This window comes from Plodia interpunctella, chromosome 30 (assembly GCF_027563975.2).
Source record: "Plodia interpunctella isolate USDA-ARS_2022_Savannah chromosome 30, ilPloInte3.2, whole genome shotgun sequence".
In the NCBI taxonomy this organism is placed as follows: domain Eukaryota; kingdom Metazoa; phylum Arthropoda; class Insecta; order Lepidoptera; family Pyralidae; genus Plodia; species Plodia interpunctella.
This window is the reverse complement of record NC_071323.1, coordinates 2,092,199-2,111,539: the sequence shown is the minus strand read 5'-3', so window position 1 is coordinate 2,111,539 and position 19,341 is coordinate 2,092,199. Positions and strand designations below refer to the sequence as shown.

Here is a 19,341-nt window from a genome sequence, read left to right as displayed (position 1 = left end):
CCAATTCTCATGAATCGTCTTTGTCAAAGTCAAATCATTTATTCAGAAATTAGGCGTTCACAGGCACTTTTTCACCACGTCATATTCTAAATGAAATGATATTAACCAAAGCTACAAACTACTGTAACATTTCGGAACGACCACTCATGAATTTTACGACTACCAACCCGATCTAGCGTTGTTAGTTTAACCATTCTGTTGTCTGCTAGGTCTGGGCGACGCGTGGGGTGCGGCGCCCCCACCTCTACAGCCCCGGGAGCTCACGATCCGGGAGCTGGGTTCGCACCTGCTCCAGACCTTAGACGGGTTTATCTTCGTGGTCGCGCCAGACGGCAAAATCATGTACATCAGCGAAACAGCCTCTGTTCACCTTGGACTCAGCCAGGTAATCAATAAATAAATATATTAGGACAAATCACACAGATTGAGCTAGCCCCAAAGTAAGTTCGAGACTTGTGTTATGGAATACTAACTCATATACATATATAGATAAACATCCTATACCCGGGCCAATCAGTAAAATATCATTTTTCGGGACCTCTTGGTACAGAGGCAAGCACTTTACCACTGCGCCAGCGAAGTCGTCAAATTTCGAAAATAGTAATTATATGAAAAAAAAAATTCTGGATTCGAGCAGGAATCGAAGCCACTTCTGTCTTACCGGGACACTGCACTCACTTCTTAACTATCGGGACTATGCCAATTGAACTGAATACATTTTAAGTCCTGATTTTATAAAGAACTAACTTTTGCCCACAACTTCGTATGTGAGTAAAAATCCGCACTAACAAGTTAGCGCTCCCCTACACTCTCCCAGGAACCTACACACCAAACTTCAGCTTTCTACGCCCAGTAGTTTCGGCTGTGAGTTGTCTGTCAGTCAGTCACTCAGTAACGCAAGAGATTATATATATAGATTGAGGAGTTGATGGATGGAGAGAACAACAAATGAAGAAATGAAAAATGGAGAAGGACAATGCAGTTATTGCGGTGGATTTGTGGCGTGTGGTTCCGCCTTAGAAAGGACCATATCCTCTCACGGAAGTTACATATTATAAGTTTGCTGAGCGATATTGAACCTTGTCAACTGATAGGCTTTAGCATACCCAAGACCTGGCGTCAGACAAGCGGCCGATTTTAAAATTACAACAAAAATTCTACTCCTGCAATTTAAAAAAATATATATTTTGGCGCAAAAATTTTACAATAAAAATAACATGTAAATATTAATACTTAATACTAAAATTGTAAATGCGTACGCTTGTTAGGATGTGCTGTTGACTGTACAGCGTCAGTTACCAAGCGACTGGCGAGTTTTCTGACTAGAACCAACTTTCGCAGGTGGAGCTTACAGGAAATTCTATCTACGAGTACATCCACCAGTCGGACCACGAGGAGATGAGCGCTGTTCTAAGTCTGCAGCATCCACACTCATATCTCGGACACCAGTACCCTTCTATAGGGTAAGTAATTACTAATTTGCATTTTCCTTTTTATATTCCTTTTTAAAAAGCACCTCTCTGATAAATGTTATTATATTATTAGAAAATTGTTTGATTTATTATTAGAAAACAAAAACGTAAGAAACAATAATAATGGTAAGCCCTTCTGGCATGATAGGGACCGACACAATGTTCAAATGAGTTTCTTTCGGCGTTTCTTCACAGCAATGGTCGTTCCGAAATGCCAGTAGTTTGTAGCTTGTGAGAAATTGGTATTCAATATAAAAATTTACGTGAAAAAGTGCCTGTGAAGGTCTAATTTCTGAATAAATAATTTGAATTTCATTTGAATGATTTCTTTAATGATAGACTCAGATAGAATTCAGAGCTAATAATATAAATTATAATTTGTTTGTTATTTTTGTAGTGGATAGAATGCTCCTCTTTTTTTATTTATATTTGCATACTGTGTTCGGTAAAACATATAGGTTTAATCCAGTTGAACATGAATTTGTATATTTGTACTCATGTTTTTGTCAAATATTTTATTCTTTCTTTCTATAGAACATTGTCCTCTACCTGGATTTTAAATGTGTTTGCCGATTGCCGAATAAGTTTATTTCTTATTGCGTCTGACTGTTGGCCATAAACTCAAAAACTACTGCACGGATTTTCATGCGATTTTTACCAATGCATAGTGTGATTCGTGTGTGTTTAGGGGTATAATTTATTATGTTTTTACCCGAACGAAGCCGAGACGGGGCGGTAGTAACTTATGTTTCTGCTGTAAATGTTGCAAATGTTCACATTTATTGCCTACAGCTACCCCGTGGGCGGTACGTGGGCGCCGACGGTGGACATAGAGTGTGAGCGCGCCTTCTTCATCAGGATGAAGTGTGTGCTCGCCAAGAGGAACGCCGGCCTCACTACAGGTGGATACAAGGTGAGGAACCATTTTTTATTGATCTGGGGGCCTCCGACAAGTCGAACCAGAAAGCGGCACGGCTGTACCATACTTTTCTAGAATCGATTCAGGCCATTCTTGAATATTTTAATTAACTTGCAAATCTTGGTAAACAAACAAAATTGTATTGGCAAAAAGTTCGCAAGATATTTGGCGGATATTGGCTTTTTATTCCGGTAGATCACACATACTACGCAATGTTCACGCATTCGCGTCGGCATGGCCTGTTGGTAAACACAAATTCAATCATGCGGATCGGTTCGCGACGAGGGAATTTCTTCAACAGGTTAACAAGACAATTTTTGTTAAAAATTGTATTTCAGGAGTGTTGTAAAACTTCGAAACGGATTGTTTCCTAAAAAAATACAATCACAATATGAGTGTGGTTGCTTAGAAACGTAACAAAATAGAACAAATATTTGCATTCGCACCCATTCCATTGAAACCCTGTACAAATCCATGCTCATTCTATTGCAAAACAAACACTCCATTACGCTACCCCATATATAACACCCCTCTCGTGTCGTGTAGTAGTGTACACGTGGACAATATTGTTTTTGAAGGATTTTGTATTTGTAAGTGGTTGTTTAATTGATTGAGAATTAGCTATGTGATTTAATTTGGTGTTTCGATCGTTGTAGAAATTTTACAGTAATTTCGACCTCGAGTGGATGTTGTCTATGTGTTACAGTTAAAGCCAGTGTTTAGATAGAACGCGGTTTCCCTAGTTAGAACTAGCTTTTACCAAATGCCTTTGTTAAAACTAGAATTAAAAACTATATATTGTTTTCAATTCCAAATTACTATAACTTGTGCCAGTTTTAACTAAAGCTTGTAGTGATAGTTGTCACTACAAGCTTTAGCTTTATCTGAAAATCAAATGTATTATTAGTGGTAAATTTTAATTTTTACAAAGGCATTTAGTAAAACCTAGTTCTAACTGGGGAAAACGCGTTCTATGTAAAAACTGGTTTTAACTGTAATATTGTGTATGTATGTCTATTATGCGTTTTGTCTATGGCACAAACTCCCCGTATTCGTTTGGGAGTTTGTCGATTGTGTGTGTGTTCCACCCTAGAATAGGACAAATCCATATATTCCGTCGTACGAGGCGACACACACAGCCTAAGGCAGCTGACAGGCAACAATAGCATTCCCAAGGAAGGTTGACGTCAGGCAGGTCGCCGGTTGTAATAAAAAATGTTTGTTATAGGTGATACACTGTTCGGGGTACCTGCGGGCGCGCCGTTTTGGCGAGGGCTCCGCACCACTGGGCCTCGTCGCGGTGGGCCATTCGCTGCCCACATCCGCCGTCACAGAGCTCAAGCTACACTCAAACATGTTCATGTTCCGTGCTTCCCTGGACATGAGACTTATATTCCTGGACGCAAGGTAACAACTGTTTGTAGTAGCTTTCGTGGTGGGCCACTCGCATCTCACCGCCGCCGTTGGCTCAAATTATACTCACAGATTCATGTTTCGCGATTCTCAAACATGAGACTTATTTACTAATATTATTCTTAAAATCTTGATTCTCTAGTTGGTTATTGTCGGATTTATATTAAAAAAGTCATAGAGTCAGCCAAGGTCTATATGTAGAAAAATGCAGGCAGAACTCTACTAACATCACTCCTAATCAGGTACATCAATCCTAACTAATATTATAAATGCGAATGTGAGTTAGTTTGTTACCTCTTCATGCTCTATCTACTCAACCAATCTTCTTGAAATTTTGTAGTATGTAGTTTGCATGAAGAAGGACATAGGGTACAGATTGTCAATTGCGTTTGTCTTTTGTCTTCTATTTTGTCCATCATAATTAGTTAATTTATGTATATAGGGATGGAAATCAAATCACAGGAATCTAAAAATCAAATATATTAGTGATAAATTGGTGATATATTAGTGATAAATTTTACAAAGGCATTTAGTAAAAACTAGTTTTAACTAGGGAAAACGCGTTTTATGTAAAAACTGGTTTTAACTGGTAATATTGTGTATTATGTCTATTAGGCGCTTTCATCCACGGAATTAACCCCAAAATAAGTTCGAGACTTGTGTTATGGGATACTAACCCAAGGATAACTATATTTTATAACATACTAGCGACCCGTTCCAGGTTCGCACAGATGCAATATTATGCTTGTTATACATTAAAACCTTCCTCTTGAATCAGTCTATCTATTAAAAAATCCCGCATCAAAATCCGTTGCGTAATTTTAAAGTTTAAGAAAAAAGCATACATATGGAAAAATATCATTTTCCATGTTTACCTGGCCGGGGCTCGAACCCGGGACCTCAAGTGTAGCAGTCTGGCGTGATGACCATTTGGCCACCGAGGTCGCCACAGACTTAACGGTGATGTCTGATTTCAGGCAATTTCTTTTATTTCATTTTACAAGAATTGCATCCGTTGTTCTATACGAATATTAAACATTGCTGCGCGTTTTAACTGAATGGCTGGAAATTACTAAACTGCCAACAAATGCAGCTCTCAACTTTGGTACCCGTGGCTAGTTAAATATTATGAAGAGCATAAATTAAAAATAATTGTGAAGCGAATGAGGGAACTGTAGACATGTGCTTACGTACAAGGAACATACCTACAGGAGTACCGTCGACAATGTCAGTGTTGACATTCATTTACATTTAAATATATATGTATTTTATAGGTCGAATGAAAAGTCGATCGAACCTGCAAATGACTTTAATGGGGGGTGAAAATTTGTATGAAAGTCACATCTGTTCCGCTTTCGCTGAGAAACACACGCGGGCGGAGCCACAGGCAAAAGCTGATACTATATATAACGTAACATTTAACGTGAATAAGTGCATATAAAGGTATAATTTTTGAAAAAACGCATTGATTTTAACTCGTCTTCGTTCTCTCTCATTGCGCCTGCGCACGGTACAGATTCGTTCCCCGAAGCCCTAACTATTGTGACGTTACGGCTCACGCCCGATGATTGCCGTGAACCAATAAACGCTGGACTTGCACCGGCACCGTTTCCATTGACGCACGACAACGCGCGCGAGATATCGTTCAGTCGTGAATGTTATTTTCTGATGGGAAAATATGATATCCATACTACCCATACTATGTTTATAAAGAGAAAACAAAGTAACGACTTGCAGGGACTGGCATTTTTATAAATATATAATTCATTAATATACTTCCTATTTCTTCTATACACATTCATTATATTAATGAATCAGTAAAATGTGACATCTATCAACAATAAATAATTCTTTTCTAAGTAATTTGTTTTTATTAGTTTTAATTGATTTTAGTTGTATAAAGTAGCAGGTTAAAATAAAGTTATGTATGTAAAAAAAAATATGTGACGTTCGAATAAAATTTACTTATTCCAGAGAAAATATTTTTTTTTGTTTGTAATGAACAAACTCAAAAACTACTGGACCGATGCCAGTAGTTTGTAGCTTTCAGAGAAATTCTACATAATTTAAAATTGTGAAAAAGTGCCTCGGTGCCTATTCCAGAAATGCTTTGATTTTCATCCTTTCCTTTCGAGTGCGTTAATTCTAACACCGGTGTCAGTTTTCATTCAAGTCGCCAAAAGGCATCTGACATGACTTTTACGACTATCTACCAAGTCTGTGTAGCATACGATTATGAAAACCGTATGTGACAGTGGAGGCGAACAAAGCGAGACGTATTCAGCTCTGCGCGCCGACCGCGACCAGTATTGTGACGATAACCGGTTCCAGGAAACGCGGCTTGTATTGGACCTTCGGACCACGGCGATCGCCTGAAGACTAGCCGCGACACGACGCTTCGCTCGCGCAGGAATTTCAGACATCTCGCTAATAAATTCAGCTGGATCGCAGCTCGGAATCTCGAACTTTCCACTATTTTTTTATCACTTCGATATCGCGGAAATGGTTCACGAAAAGTTGAATTATTTTCGAGTCAGATTGGTTTACAAACTCATGAGGCGGTGAGTAGGATTCGAGCTGGGAACATTTCGGTTGACAGCGAGCACCTTAACCACTGGACCACCACGGTTTCATAAGTTAAAAAATTGTCCAATTACTGACTACAAAAACGAATGTGTAATACTAATGTTACTAATATGAAATTGTGTTTGTTTTTTGTTCTTTTACGTCAAAACGGAGCATTGGACCAAGGTGATTTTTAGTGTGGAAATAGTTGGAATGATGGGTGACATAGGCTACTTTTTGCCGTGGGCGGAGTCGCGGGCAACAACTAACCACTACATACTATAAAACAAAGCCGCTTCCCGCTGTATTCTTAGATCTTTACAACTATGGAACAGATTTTGTTGTTAAGTTTTTTTTAATATAAAGTGGTAGAATCCACAGAGGCAGGTCTACGTGTAGTATAATTTGTTAAAGTTAGGTATACCTGAGCAAAACCAAGCCGGGCTGTTAGTATAACTATAAGTACGGTAACAAAAATATCGAGTTCTGCGCTCACAGTCCCAAGTAATTCGCATCTAACTAACAGTAGGATAGCAAACTAAGCACAAAGCACGTGTATCTTTTTACAGTTCTTACATGACTCGCAGTTGGTCGACCAGGTGTGCTGTTTTGCATATCTGCACGTCAGAGCCTTGGTGCAAAATAACGTACATACAGATAGACACATAGCGTTCAATGTGTATATTAGGATAGGGGTGAATCTCAATGGGCCCCGACCGCTGCGGCGCGGCCGCGGTGTCATTACATTTTTTCAATTTTTAACAAAGACAAGAATTAATTTCGCTATAGGACTTTAACGAATTAATCTGTACTGTGGTAATGTTAATTTTATGAATGATTTTGGAAATGAATAAACATTTATTTAGTTTTTAGAAAATTGACGGATCGTAGACCTTTATGTAGATACTTCTTTCTAATCATAAATAACAAACTTAACTTAACTTGAAGCAACAAATGGTTATGTATGTATGTAAATAATAAAGCTTACATTAACTGTTTTGTTCCGTTCTGTCAATTGCAAATAAGCATTGCAAAATGCGATAGTGACAAACATGTGACAACACATATTTTAGCTTAAAATATACTATTTAATAACAGGATACCTACATCTATAAAACCTTATTTTGCGCCGGCCTTGTCTACGATAGATTCAATGACACCATCGTATTTTGAAATATGATGCGATAGCTACCTTTGTTTGTTTTATCTGTAATATTGAATGTTCTTTATTGGATTGTGTTTACAATTCGATAGCTTTATATGATTTTTATTCAAAGAAACGTTACGGTGTGGCTTCTATTCTATGGCGGGAAACGAACGGAACAACAAAGAAACAACATTTCTAAATTAGAGTTGTTTAAGTGTCATTTCTAAACACGATGTCATTATTGTTTTTTAATGGTGTTGACCGAAATGTATAGTGCTATAAAAAATATAGCCTAAATGCAAAGACAATCACACCCCAGCCCCCACATGATCTCAAAAACCCTTACCTAATTGGCGGAAGCGATATTTTTTTTAAGTCAACACTTTTTCGCATGACATGGCAGCTCTTAACAAGAACGCGGTGTAGTGTTTCCGGCTATTGATTTTTACCCTCATTCACTGAGATAATTTGAGTGAATGAAATTAGATAATGTGCCCTTTAACAGCTCTTTACGTAGACAGAGAAAACTACTTGCCTTCTTTATATAAAAAAAAGTTAAAGCCTATTTTAAGCTGAAGTATGTTTTGTTGTGGTTTTGTAAAGTGCTATTTGACAATATATCTATTTACAAGCTTTTAGTTTAGTACGAGTTAACTTTTTTATAAAGAAGAGGGTTTGTCTTTGGCACTTTAAAACTGTTATTCAGTTCATATCATTCATTCATTGAGTCATATAAAAAAGTTAAAAGCGAAAATATTCTTTGTTTTTTTCTGTCATCTCAATATTAAAATTGTTAGGTAAGTAGGCACCTATAGTAAGTTTATGGGTGAGTTACAATTTGACGTTGATTTTAAACGGCGCGTCGCTAATGTATCGATAAAATGGCGTATTTCTTGACACGCTAAAGTTAACGTCAAAGTTGACGGTGCAACCCACCCTATAATAATATAATACTTGTTGTTAATTTTGTTAAGTTTAAAAAATGTTTTTACATTTTTTTTTTAATTTGTTTGTTTCAGAGTCGCCTCGCTTACTGGTTACGAGCCCCAAGACATGATAGAGAAAACGCTTTACCAATACATACATGGCACAGATGTCCTGCACATGAGATATTCACATTTAACATGTAAGTTTTAACATTGTAAATCCCTGTGTGACAGACATGAATAAATAAAATATTTAATAAAATAATTTGTATTCGGATAACAATAGTTTAATATATATTTGTGTGCTATGAATAAATTTATTTCTATTCTATAGATACACATATGTCAGTAATAATTTGATTTAATGTAATTATTAAAATGTACACACAAGGTAATTGAATAACCTGGGCCTAGTACATAAGTAAACTTCAATTATTTAAAAGAAATTTATACGATTGTTTAGTTGAGGAAGAGAGATGACTAATTGTGAGAGACTTTAATAATATATAGATACCTAGCACTTTTTAAGCAATAAATTTTTTCATTCACTTATTCTAACAGTTATATTTTGAAGCATATTTATAATTATAATAAAATGTATGATGTCAACAGTGTTAACAAAAGGGCAAGTGACGTCAAGGTACTACCGCTTCCTGACCAAGTCCGGGGGGTGGGTGTGGGTGCAGAGTTACGCCACGATCGTACACAACTCCAGGTCCTCGCGGCCGCACTGCATCGTCTCAGTCAACTATGTGCTAAGGTGAGACCGACAATATGGTATCCCTCGTTATATTGCTTTTTGTAATCTATACTAGGTATTATTATAAACAGGTAAACCTTTGTGAGTTTGTATGTTTGAGGCGGCTAAATCCTTAAACTACCGAACCGAGAGAAAGCGACTTTGTTTTATACTATGTAGTGATACTAGGTGAGTATGTTTTGTACGTATTAGTTGCACTTTATCGCACCACTATGCTGTAATCTATACTAATACTGTACTGTGTGTACTGTAATATATTGTAACCTATACTATTATTAGAAAGAGGTAAGCGTTTGTGAGTTTGTATGTTTGAGGCGCGTAATCACAGAAACTACCGAAACGATTTCAAAAATTCATTCACCATTAGAAAGGCACATTATCCAAGATTTCTATAGGCTATATTTTATCTCAAAATTCCTATGGGAGCGAAGCCCCGGGCAACATCTAGTCACTACATAATATAAAACAAAGTCGCTTCCCGCTGTGTGTCCCTATTATATTAGATCTCTGAAACTACACAACGGATTTTGATGTGGGTTTTTTAATAGATAGAGGGACTCCAAGCACATAGGTACATAAATGTATAAATACATAAATAAATTTGCAAGCCAACATATAAGAAATAAAAACTTTATTTGAGTCGATGTCGATGACGTCGTCACACAAATAATAGGTACCAAAAGTTATACTAATTATAATTTTAATATTTTATTAGTTATGCATTGGTGTCGAAGATATTAGTTTTAATTCGTTTCTAATTTGTATTAATTACTTTCTAAGCATTATTCATAACAGCATGTTCGTTTAAGTGAATATTTATTTTTTAGGAGAAATAAATTTATTCTACAAAAATAAACTGTCAAAAATAAAATAGTGCAATGCTCAGCTGCTCGTATATGCCGCGACTGGGAAGCAAAACGTTAATTATCAGCTGGTACCAAAACACAAAGAACCTACCTAATATTGTTAATTTCATAAAACACGTACTTAGTTTCTCTGTGTAAAATTTTTAGACATACCTACTAAATGGATTTTGTTACTTACACAAAAAAAAATATCACAACACACTGTTCCATTTAACCTTAACTTATATTGTTACAGTGACATCGAAGAGAAGAATTTGATACTCAATTTAGACCAAGGTCCACCTAAGCTGAGCAACCATGTAGACCCGTCACCTCCAGCCCAGGCACCACCCACCACATCGCCCCAAGTTCCTCTGAGAAATGACAAAATTCACAACCACATTTTAAACGAAAGTGACTTTAGCGGCGACTCGAGTGGAGGTTACAATTATCCTGAATATTCATTGCCAGTTCTCCCCTCATACGAGGCACAAGAAGAATATAATCAAAATGGAAGTTATCCTGAACTATTCTACAGCGATAACTACCAAGACACAAGTGAAATGATACCAAATTACGTTGGCTATCCACAAAATCAGAGACCTTACTCCGCGAGCAGTTCCTCTTGTAGTTCAATGGAAAGTTCAGAAGTAAATCAACAGTATAATTATACGAATTTAATTACTTTTTACGGACATAACGGCCAGAGTCAGAACGGGAGGCCGGTTGACAATAATTTTGGCGCTAATTTCGGTAAAATGACGCCTAGCCCATCTGTGCAAGAAGGTTACACGAGTGTCATTGTAGATAACACGCAACAGTTTCATCACCAAACAGGCAATGTCGATGAATTCGTGCATTAAGCTGATAGGTATTAACTTAATTTAATTTTTAAACATTAACCCTATTAATCATAAAAAACTTAAAACATACTTTATACTAAAATATATTTTGTCTCTGTCAATTTAAATTTTATAAAGTGCAATAGTGACAAAACATATTTTAGCATAATGTATGTTTTAACTTTTTTTATGAATAACATTGTACAATAATTAGTATTAGTAATATTTATGTAAAATATCTAACGGAATACAATGACATAAGTATAGCATTGAATAATTTACCCGCGACGAAATGAGCTTAAAGTTACATTTTATTTATAAAAAGTTTTTCAAAAAACAAATAAAACCATAGAGATAATAAAATACTTTTTCTGTCAGGATGAATAACGTTCTTGCTTGAAACATTCGAATTAAGTACATTGCCTCGTTCTGTCACCATCAATTTATCGGAAAGATATTGGTAACTAAAACACTTTTATGAATAAGACTATAATTACAGTTTAACCTAGCTAGGTACTTCAATTTCATAAAAAATACTATAAGAATTGCTTACCTATATTCTATTTTTTTTTAATTTGTTCTAAGCTATGACTGCATAATAAAATGCTTAATCATTAATCAAGCGAATTAAAGTTAGTAATTATGTTATGTACTTATAAATATTATGTCGCGAAATTAAAAAAAAAATAGTGGTACTTACATCACTACGACCGCCTATTTTTTTCGAAAATATATTCTAGTAAAACAAGTTCACGGCGAGTGTTCTAAACTCGAACGCCATTGCGTAATTAATTGCTTTTCGTAGCCAACCAATCACATTGCGCCATACCTACTCACTTTTTACACTGGAGACAAACGGAAAGCAGAGGCTAAAAGCCTCATACGAGTGCTTAGTGTGAGCGCAGCCAACCAATCATAATGTGGCGTTGTAGTCGTCAAGTCAAAATGCCGCGCTGTGATTGTTGACTGAATTTCCGACGAGCGAATTCGTATTCGTTCAGTTATCGATTAGAAAGAAATAAATGTTCATCCTCACATGTGGTGTGATTCCTCAGATATACAAACATTACACTGAAGTGTTTTTATATAGCTGTGTGTGATTCTTAGTTTTCAATACAAAACTCCGTTTAACTGCATTAGTTAATCTGTCAAGAAAGTGAAGAAAATAAACGAGGGCACTGTCTCCTGTTGGTCAGCAATACTGTGTGTAAATCAATCAAGGATTTAGTAAGTACTTCGTACAACGGAGTACCTACTAATTCCATGATAAACCAATCTTGACCATTATATTTGGTATTGCAATGGTAAAAAAATGTAGTTCGTCAAAAATCCGTTTTCTTCATTTTCTTGACAGATTTGTATATTTATTTAGAAATAAGAAATATTAATAACAAATTAAATAGATGGCTGCGTCAGATAACTATAATTTATTTATATAATTTTTAAGTAAAAAAGAGAGGCACGTGTATTGGGCACGGAAATTGTGACAAATTTATGTTACGTTCGTAATATTTAATGAAATTGAATACAATTTGTAATGTGCAAATGAAAAAGCACTACAACCATACATTAAGTAGATATTTACCTTCTTTATACATATTATGACCCATATAATATATAAGACTTTTTGCAAACTTCTTGTAAATTTTGTACATATTAATTTTAGTCAAACTAGATTTATACATTTTATTTACACTTTACTATTCATACACCAATAAAAATATACAGGTTATATTATATTATGTCTTTGTCACTTTTATTATTGTCTATCACTGATTTAAACACCTCTTCATATTCTACTTGATTTGTACACTAATATTATTTTTATTTGGTGTTTCGATGTACATTTCTGGTTTTTCCTTGCGATAAATAGAAACTGTCATACAAATTACGCAAGGTATAATAAAAATTTGCGTTAGCTGTGGCAATAATGTGGCCGGCGTGAAATCGGTAGACAAGTCCAGAAACAATATGTGGTGTCCATGGATTTAGTAAGTACTTCGTAGTACCTACTAATTCCATAGTGGTATCAATAACAGTTCGGCCATATTATTGACAGCATCTGTAGCACTGCGTCCAAGACTTCTTTCGTGGACATGGGTAGTGGTGGCCGAATCCAAATTCCCCGAGATATGGCATTTTGGCACGACCCGGCAATTAACGAGTGCGACTTTGCTCATTTCAACGTCGATTCGATTCACAGTGAGACGCAGCCAACCAACCACAGTGCGCCATAGTGACGTAACAACAAACACACCGCAATGTTTTCGACACACACACATCCATCCTACGATGTTTTTAGTGTTTATAGTTACTTATCGCGAAGTTTATAGTTACTTAACATTCAAACTGCGTGTTCAATTAATCTACACATATAAGAACATTACTTATCTGTAGATTAATCGACATAAAATAAGCGACGGCTGGTGGCTGGCAACACTGTGTGTTTTTCAACCTATCTCGACTTGACCTATATATATTTTGGTATTGCAATGGCAAAAAAAAATAGTTCGTTAAAAATTGTTTTCTAAACTTTTGACAGATCTGTGTGAATTTTATGTAAAATACTAATAAATCCAATGTAGTTAAGTAGTATGACGTAGACGTGTACTATAGTCTAAGATGTATCTTCGAAACAAACGAATTGTGATATAAAACATATTATTTATGGTATTAAATACAGTGCATCGAAATTTTGCAGTTTTCTTTGTCATCCTACCTGCTGTGTGTGTCAAACATTTTTTTTAGGCAAAGCGGAAATTTGGAACGTAACAAGTAAAAAAAACGGGTTGTTTTCGTCAAATTCGCTAAATTGGCCAGTTTTATTGTAATTTTTAATAAATGTTTGTTTATTACCCAATAACCGGGAAGGGTTCCGTAGCATATATTTAGTCACCACAAACCTGTATGGGCACGCATATAGTGCGTGCAAAATACCCTTCTTGAGCGAGTTTTTTTTTTTTAATTTCATGGCTCCATCGTTCGCCAAACCGATGACTTTGCCAACGTCAAGGTTGAGATGAACGCGGTAAAAATAAATAAATAAATATATTAGGACAAATCACACGGATTGAGCTAGCCCCAAAGTAAGTTCGAGACTTGTGGTATGGGATACTAACTCAACGATACTATATTTTATAACAAATACATATATAAATAAACATCCAAGACCCGGATCAATCAGAAAAAGATCATTTTCCATCATGACCCGACCGGGGATCGAACCCAGGACCTCTCGGTTCAGTGGCAAGAACTTAACCACTGCGCCACCGAGGTCGTCACGGTATAGTATATCAATATCATGGAATTGTCAGTTGTGCTGCTACATCCTCGCGTCACGTTGACATCCGTCGACGGATCAACGCAGGATAGCGTATGGAACTAGTAGGTACTCCGCACTTATTAAATCCATAGGACAACGTAGAAATTGTATGAAGTTTCGACGTACGTCAACTCATGTCAGTGTCTAACCCTATTAAAAACAACGGAGCGTCACTGAGCAATGGGAACTTATTTTAAAATATTTTCAAATGGAGAATACCCTTGTTTTATCGACAACAGAATCATAGCGAAGTTTAATTTGACGCGTGGCGCCATCTATTAGCATCAGAAGGCAGCAATTTTATTATTGTGAGAAACCTGATTGATTTTGGAAATTATATGCCTACATTAATAGGCAGGCGTAATCATAGGCCCTAACGCCGAAACCTAAAGAGTATATTATTAAGTATATATTGAGTAATAGAACGGGTAAGAGTAATAGAACAAACGTAAATTAATATAGTGAACTAGTTTTATTTAAGTAACGTTCTGTTCCAAATTACCTAATTTATTAGTTTACCCTCTGTGTAAAAGTATGTCGTCGACGTTTCTTTTTGCATCGGACTGCAGATATATAAAAGCGGGACTTAGCGTTGCACAGCGGGCGGCTAAGACGAATGTAACAATACCTCAATTACCGGTAAGCTGTTTTGGAGATATGAGGTAATAAAGATATTACATACACATATACAAGATACGCGCGAAGAACCATACTCTTCTTTTGCAATCGGCTAAAAATGTGTCTCCTCTTCAGTTTTGGAGAAAGAAAACAAAAACATGACGACGTATTTTTTCAGTTTTCTGGCAAACCCTAATATGAGAGAGAGATGGAATGAAACACATTTTATTGTGTAGTCGTATATTCTAGTCCAGCTCGAATTGTATTAGATCGCCGATGTCTATATCACCGTCACTGTCGCTGCTGTGTCCGTCTCCCGCCTGGAACATTCAAATATATTTATTTACTACGGTAGGTACGTACGGTACAAACTCACAAACGCTCAAGTACTTACCTTTTAATGTCAAATCAAATCATTTATTCAAAAATTTGACCTTCACAGGCGCTTTTTCACGTCAAATTCTAATTAAAATAGTAATTTCTCACAAGTTACAAACTACTGGTTTAATAATAGTATATAAGATCAGATATGTACCTGTCTCCGCGGCCGGCCGGGCGCCGGGTCGAGGTCGCGCTCGGAGCCCGAGCTGCCGTCCGCGAGACCCATCACCGCATTGCGCAGGAGACTCGTCGCCACTGACGAACAGTATCACTTTCAATAAATATATCAGGACAAATGACACAGATTGAGTTAGCCCCAAAATAAGTTCGAGACTTGTGTTATGGGATACTAACTCAATGATACTATATTTTATAACAAATACATAATATAAATAAACATCCAAGACCCTGGCCAATCAGAAAAAGATCATTTTCCATCATGACCCGACCGGGGATCGAACCCGGGACTTCTCGAAGACGTAATTTTTACGTTTAAGGTTTTTATTTTACAAAAATATATAATGTTTGCCATAAGTTTTATCGTCGACAGCGTTATCATGTTGCGTTTAACGCGTGACAAAAAACCCACACCCGTGCTGTAAACGGTTGAGGAGTTCCCTCGTCTGGACCCGATGATGCTGGATACACCATCAGGTATAATAACAAAGCATTGAATTCATGGAAACTGACGCGACGCGGGTAAACTTCTGTAGTACAAGTAGGAGATATCTAACTTGCAAAATTACAGAAGTCATGTGAATAAATAATAAATAAATGAATAATAAATGAATGATAAATGAATAATAAATGAATAATAAATGAATAATAAATGAATAATAAATGAATAATAAATGAATAATAAATGAATAATAAATGAATAATAAATGAATAATAAATGAATAATAAATGAATAATAAATGAATAATAAATGAATAATAAATAAATAATAAATAGTAAATGTGACTCACGGTCGTCATCGTCGTTGGAGCCCGAGTCGGAACCCTCGTCGTTCTCGGAGCCCCCCGCCAGGTCTTCTTCATCGTCCTCCTCCTATGAACATAATATTTCTATACTAGGACTTCGCTCCCGTTGCGAGTTTCGGGATGAAAAGTGCCCATGTGTTATTGCAGGTTATGTTCTAATCTTGTCCGAAATTCCACAACAATCCCTCTGGTACACACATAATACACGCATTTATGACGTTAGTAAGATTTTATTAATGTGTTTTTATTTGAGACACGCGATCGCTATAGACGGAGTGTGTTCCATAAACGATGTCTTGTGTATGTGTTTTTGTTGAATGTCTTCAAATTTTTTTTTCCTGGAGACCTGTCTTTACGTGACGACTAAGGGACTAATAGGCAACTATAGCATTTCCAAAGAGGGTCGACGTTAGGCAGGCGGCAGGTGATAGAATCACAGCCGAATCTTCAAAATTTTATACGGAACCGTCGGTGCGCGAGTCTAACACGCACTTGACCGGATTTTCTCATTGAAATTCATTATAGGTTATTTTTTTATTTCACTCAAATTTTTCCCATTCTCAGTTCCGTTTTTTCAATGTTGGCAACATTTATGAAATGTCATAATTCCGTTAATCAAAATTCAGAATCAGTTGGCGCCACGAATTAATTGCTAAAATTTACATTATACTACTCTTAACTTTATGTACTTCAATATATATTTTTCGATGCGGAGTAAAATTAAGTTTATTTTATCGAACTACATACAGTGATTGTGTGTTGTGTGCGTGTGTGTGTGTGTGTGTACATACCGCGTCGTCGTTGTGGTCGCGGCGGCGGCCGACGTCGTACACCTTGACGCAGGACTCCTGCACATGGTCGAGGTCCCCGACGTTCTCCACTAAAGCTATCTGAGCGCCCCACCGCGACACCCCTAGCGAGTATATATTGCGTTTCACTTCGATCGTCGCTGGAGAAAAATAATAATATTTTTGTTGACCAATTCAATTTTACAGTTAAAATAACACATGTCATTGTAGTAGTGCATCTGTCTGTCTGTTCCGCTTTCACGGCTAAACCGGACTGGCGGTCCAGTCCGATTTTTATGAAACTTTGTACGCATGTAGTTAAAGACTCCAGGTCAAACATAGGCTACATTTTATTACAAAAATTAACCCCCAAATAACTACTATGGTAGGGTGAAAGTTTGTACAAAAATAATATTCGTTCCGCTTTCGCAAAGAAACACACGCAGGCGCGTCACAAAACTAAGAAATTTCACATTCGTAAGTTTTATATTTAAAAAAACTAAACTAAAACTGTATTTTTGCCCCAAGTCGAATTGTAGAAACTCACCTATACTGGAGTAGTCGTATGCGTCGAGGGTGCGAAAACTGGTGTCGAATTGACTTCGCTCTTCTGAATCTTGGTCCGAACACACCGCGTACAGGACGGAACACGATGGATTGAACACCACCTGATTATATACAGGGTGACTTTTTATACATTTGCAATATTTTGTCTACATGCTCTGTCCATGATTCTAAACAATATTTAGTGGGTGGGAAGATGGGTGTAACTCCGAAATTGCGAAAAAAAAATCAGCTGTTCTATAGAAAATTAAATATCCAAGTTGTGGAAAATGTATGGATCAGCTGATTTCTTTTTTGCAAACTCAACGTTGCTTCCACACGAAAAGTTGTTCAGTGCCATCGACTGAGCATGTAGATGAAATAATGCCAATGTATAGGAAATCACCCTGTAAATTATATTCTACTTTGCCTTGCGTGTACAGTCAACACCACATCGGAAGTTAAAAGCAGACATAGACGCATTTGTAATATTAGTATGGATACATTTGCACTGTAAATTATTGTAAACTAGCTGCGTCCCGGGGCTTCGCTCCCGTGGGAATGTCGGGATAAAAAGTACCCTATGTTTTATTCCAGGTTATGTTCTATGCGTGTACCAAATTACATTACAATTATATATTTACAATGTATAATAATTATAAATGCGGAAGTAAGTTTAGTTTGTTTGTTACCTCTTCACGCTCTATCTACTCAACCAATCTTCTTGAAATTTTGCATACATGTAGTTTGATGTGTGGAGAAGGGCATAGGGTGGACATTTCGTCCCGGAAAAATAACTGATCCGTGGGAAAATTACGTGGGCGAAGCCGCGGGTAAAGGATAGTCTAAAATATTTTGTTGAGCACAAAATACTGTTAATGAAAATCTTACCTCAGATTTGTCTAACGTTGGCACTGTCCTGAGTAGATGGAAAGTCCGTAGGTCCCACACTTCTGTGTTTGATATTACCTGAAACAATATAGTAATTCATAGACCACCACTTGCTTCCGGTGAAGGAACACATCGTGAGGAAACCTGCACACTGGTTGGCGTTATAAATTCATTATTGTGTACGCGACTACTTGCCACTAGATGGCGGTGGGTAGTCGTAGAAGTCATGTCAGATGCCTTTAGGCGGTTTGAATAAAATCTGACACCGGTGTTGGCAATTAACACACTCGAAAAGAAGACGTAATTTTTATCAAACCTCCTATTATTCCATATTAGCGGCCCGTGCCGGATTTGCTCGTGAAAACCACAATAAATTGTACATTTAAACCTTCCTCAGGAATCAAACTATCCATTGGTGAAAACCGCATGAAATTCCGAGCAATATTTTTTTAATTTATCGCGAACAGACAGACGCGGCAGAGCTCTGTTTTATAATACGTAAGGATGTAAGGATAAATACTGCTCTCTTTCTATCTATAAGCATTATTTAATATATAATTTAATAATAAATAAATAAAAATAAATATATTAGGACAAATCACACAGATTGAGCTAGCCCCAAAGTAAGTTCGAGACTTGTGTTATGGGATACTAACTTAACGATACTATATTTTATAACAAATACATATATAGATAAATATCCAAGACCCGTTATTATTTAAGCCATAATGTACGTAATAAATTTTAATTAATTATCCAGGAAAAATATATTTTACAGTGCAAAATTCACGCGGGCGAAGCCGCGATCAAACACTAGTCTATTATAATTAAATTCGATTGTTAATTAGTTATTTACCTGCTATCCTTACATATTATAATACAAAGTCCACAACCGCGTCTGTCTGTCTGTTCGCGATAAACTCAAA

At 36.5% G+C, this 19,341-nt stretch overlaps 2 protein-coding genes across 3 annotated transcripts in view; one reads left to right on the top strand and one right to left on the bottom strand.

Annotated features, from left to right (window-relative positions):
- The window catches only part of sim (single-minded), a 44,152-nt gene extending 30,570 nt beyond the window's left edge, over nucleotides 1-13,582 (top strand). For both annotated transcript variants that reach the window (XM_053767385.2, XM_053767384.2), the window contains exons 3-9: nucleotides 210-385; nucleotides 1,342-1,463; nucleotides 2,265-2,385; nucleotides 3,620-3,798; nucleotides 8,536-8,642; nucleotides 9,055-9,202; nucleotides 10,304-13,582. In XM_053767385.2, the coding sequence (XP_053623360.1) occupies nucleotides 210-385; nucleotides 1,342-1,463; nucleotides 2,265-2,385; nucleotides 3,620-3,798; nucleotides 8,536-8,642; nucleotides 9,055-9,202; nucleotides 10,304-10,910 (1,460 nt within the window). In that variant the 3' untranslated portion in view covers nucleotides 10,911-13,582. The remainder of the gene's footprint in view (nucleotides 1-209; nucleotides 386-1,341; nucleotides 1,464-2,264; nucleotides 2,386-3,619; nucleotides 3,799-8,535; nucleotides 8,643-9,054; nucleotides 9,203-10,303) is intronic.
- Nucleotides 13,583-15,032: 1,450 nt separating this feature from the next.
- mahj (mahjong) overlaps nucleotides 15,033-19,341 on the bottom strand; it is a 30,547-nt gene continuing 26,238 nt past the window's right edge. The window contains exons 29-34 of the mRNA XM_053767295.1: nucleotides 18,416-18,493; nucleotides 17,529-17,649; nucleotides 16,985-17,142; nucleotides 16,179-16,260; nucleotides 15,365-15,465; nucleotides 15,033-15,149 (exon numbers count right to left, since the gene is read on the bottom strand). Coding sequence (XP_053623270.1) covers nucleotides 15,075-15,149; nucleotides 15,365-15,465; nucleotides 16,179-16,260; nucleotides 16,985-17,142; nucleotides 17,529-17,649; nucleotides 18,416-18,493 — 615 coding nt within the window. The 3' untranslated portion in view covers nucleotides 15,033-15,074. The remainder of the gene's footprint in view (nucleotides 15,150-15,364; nucleotides 15,466-16,178; nucleotides 16,261-16,984; nucleotides 17,143-17,528; nucleotides 17,650-18,415; nucleotides 18,494-19,341) is intronic.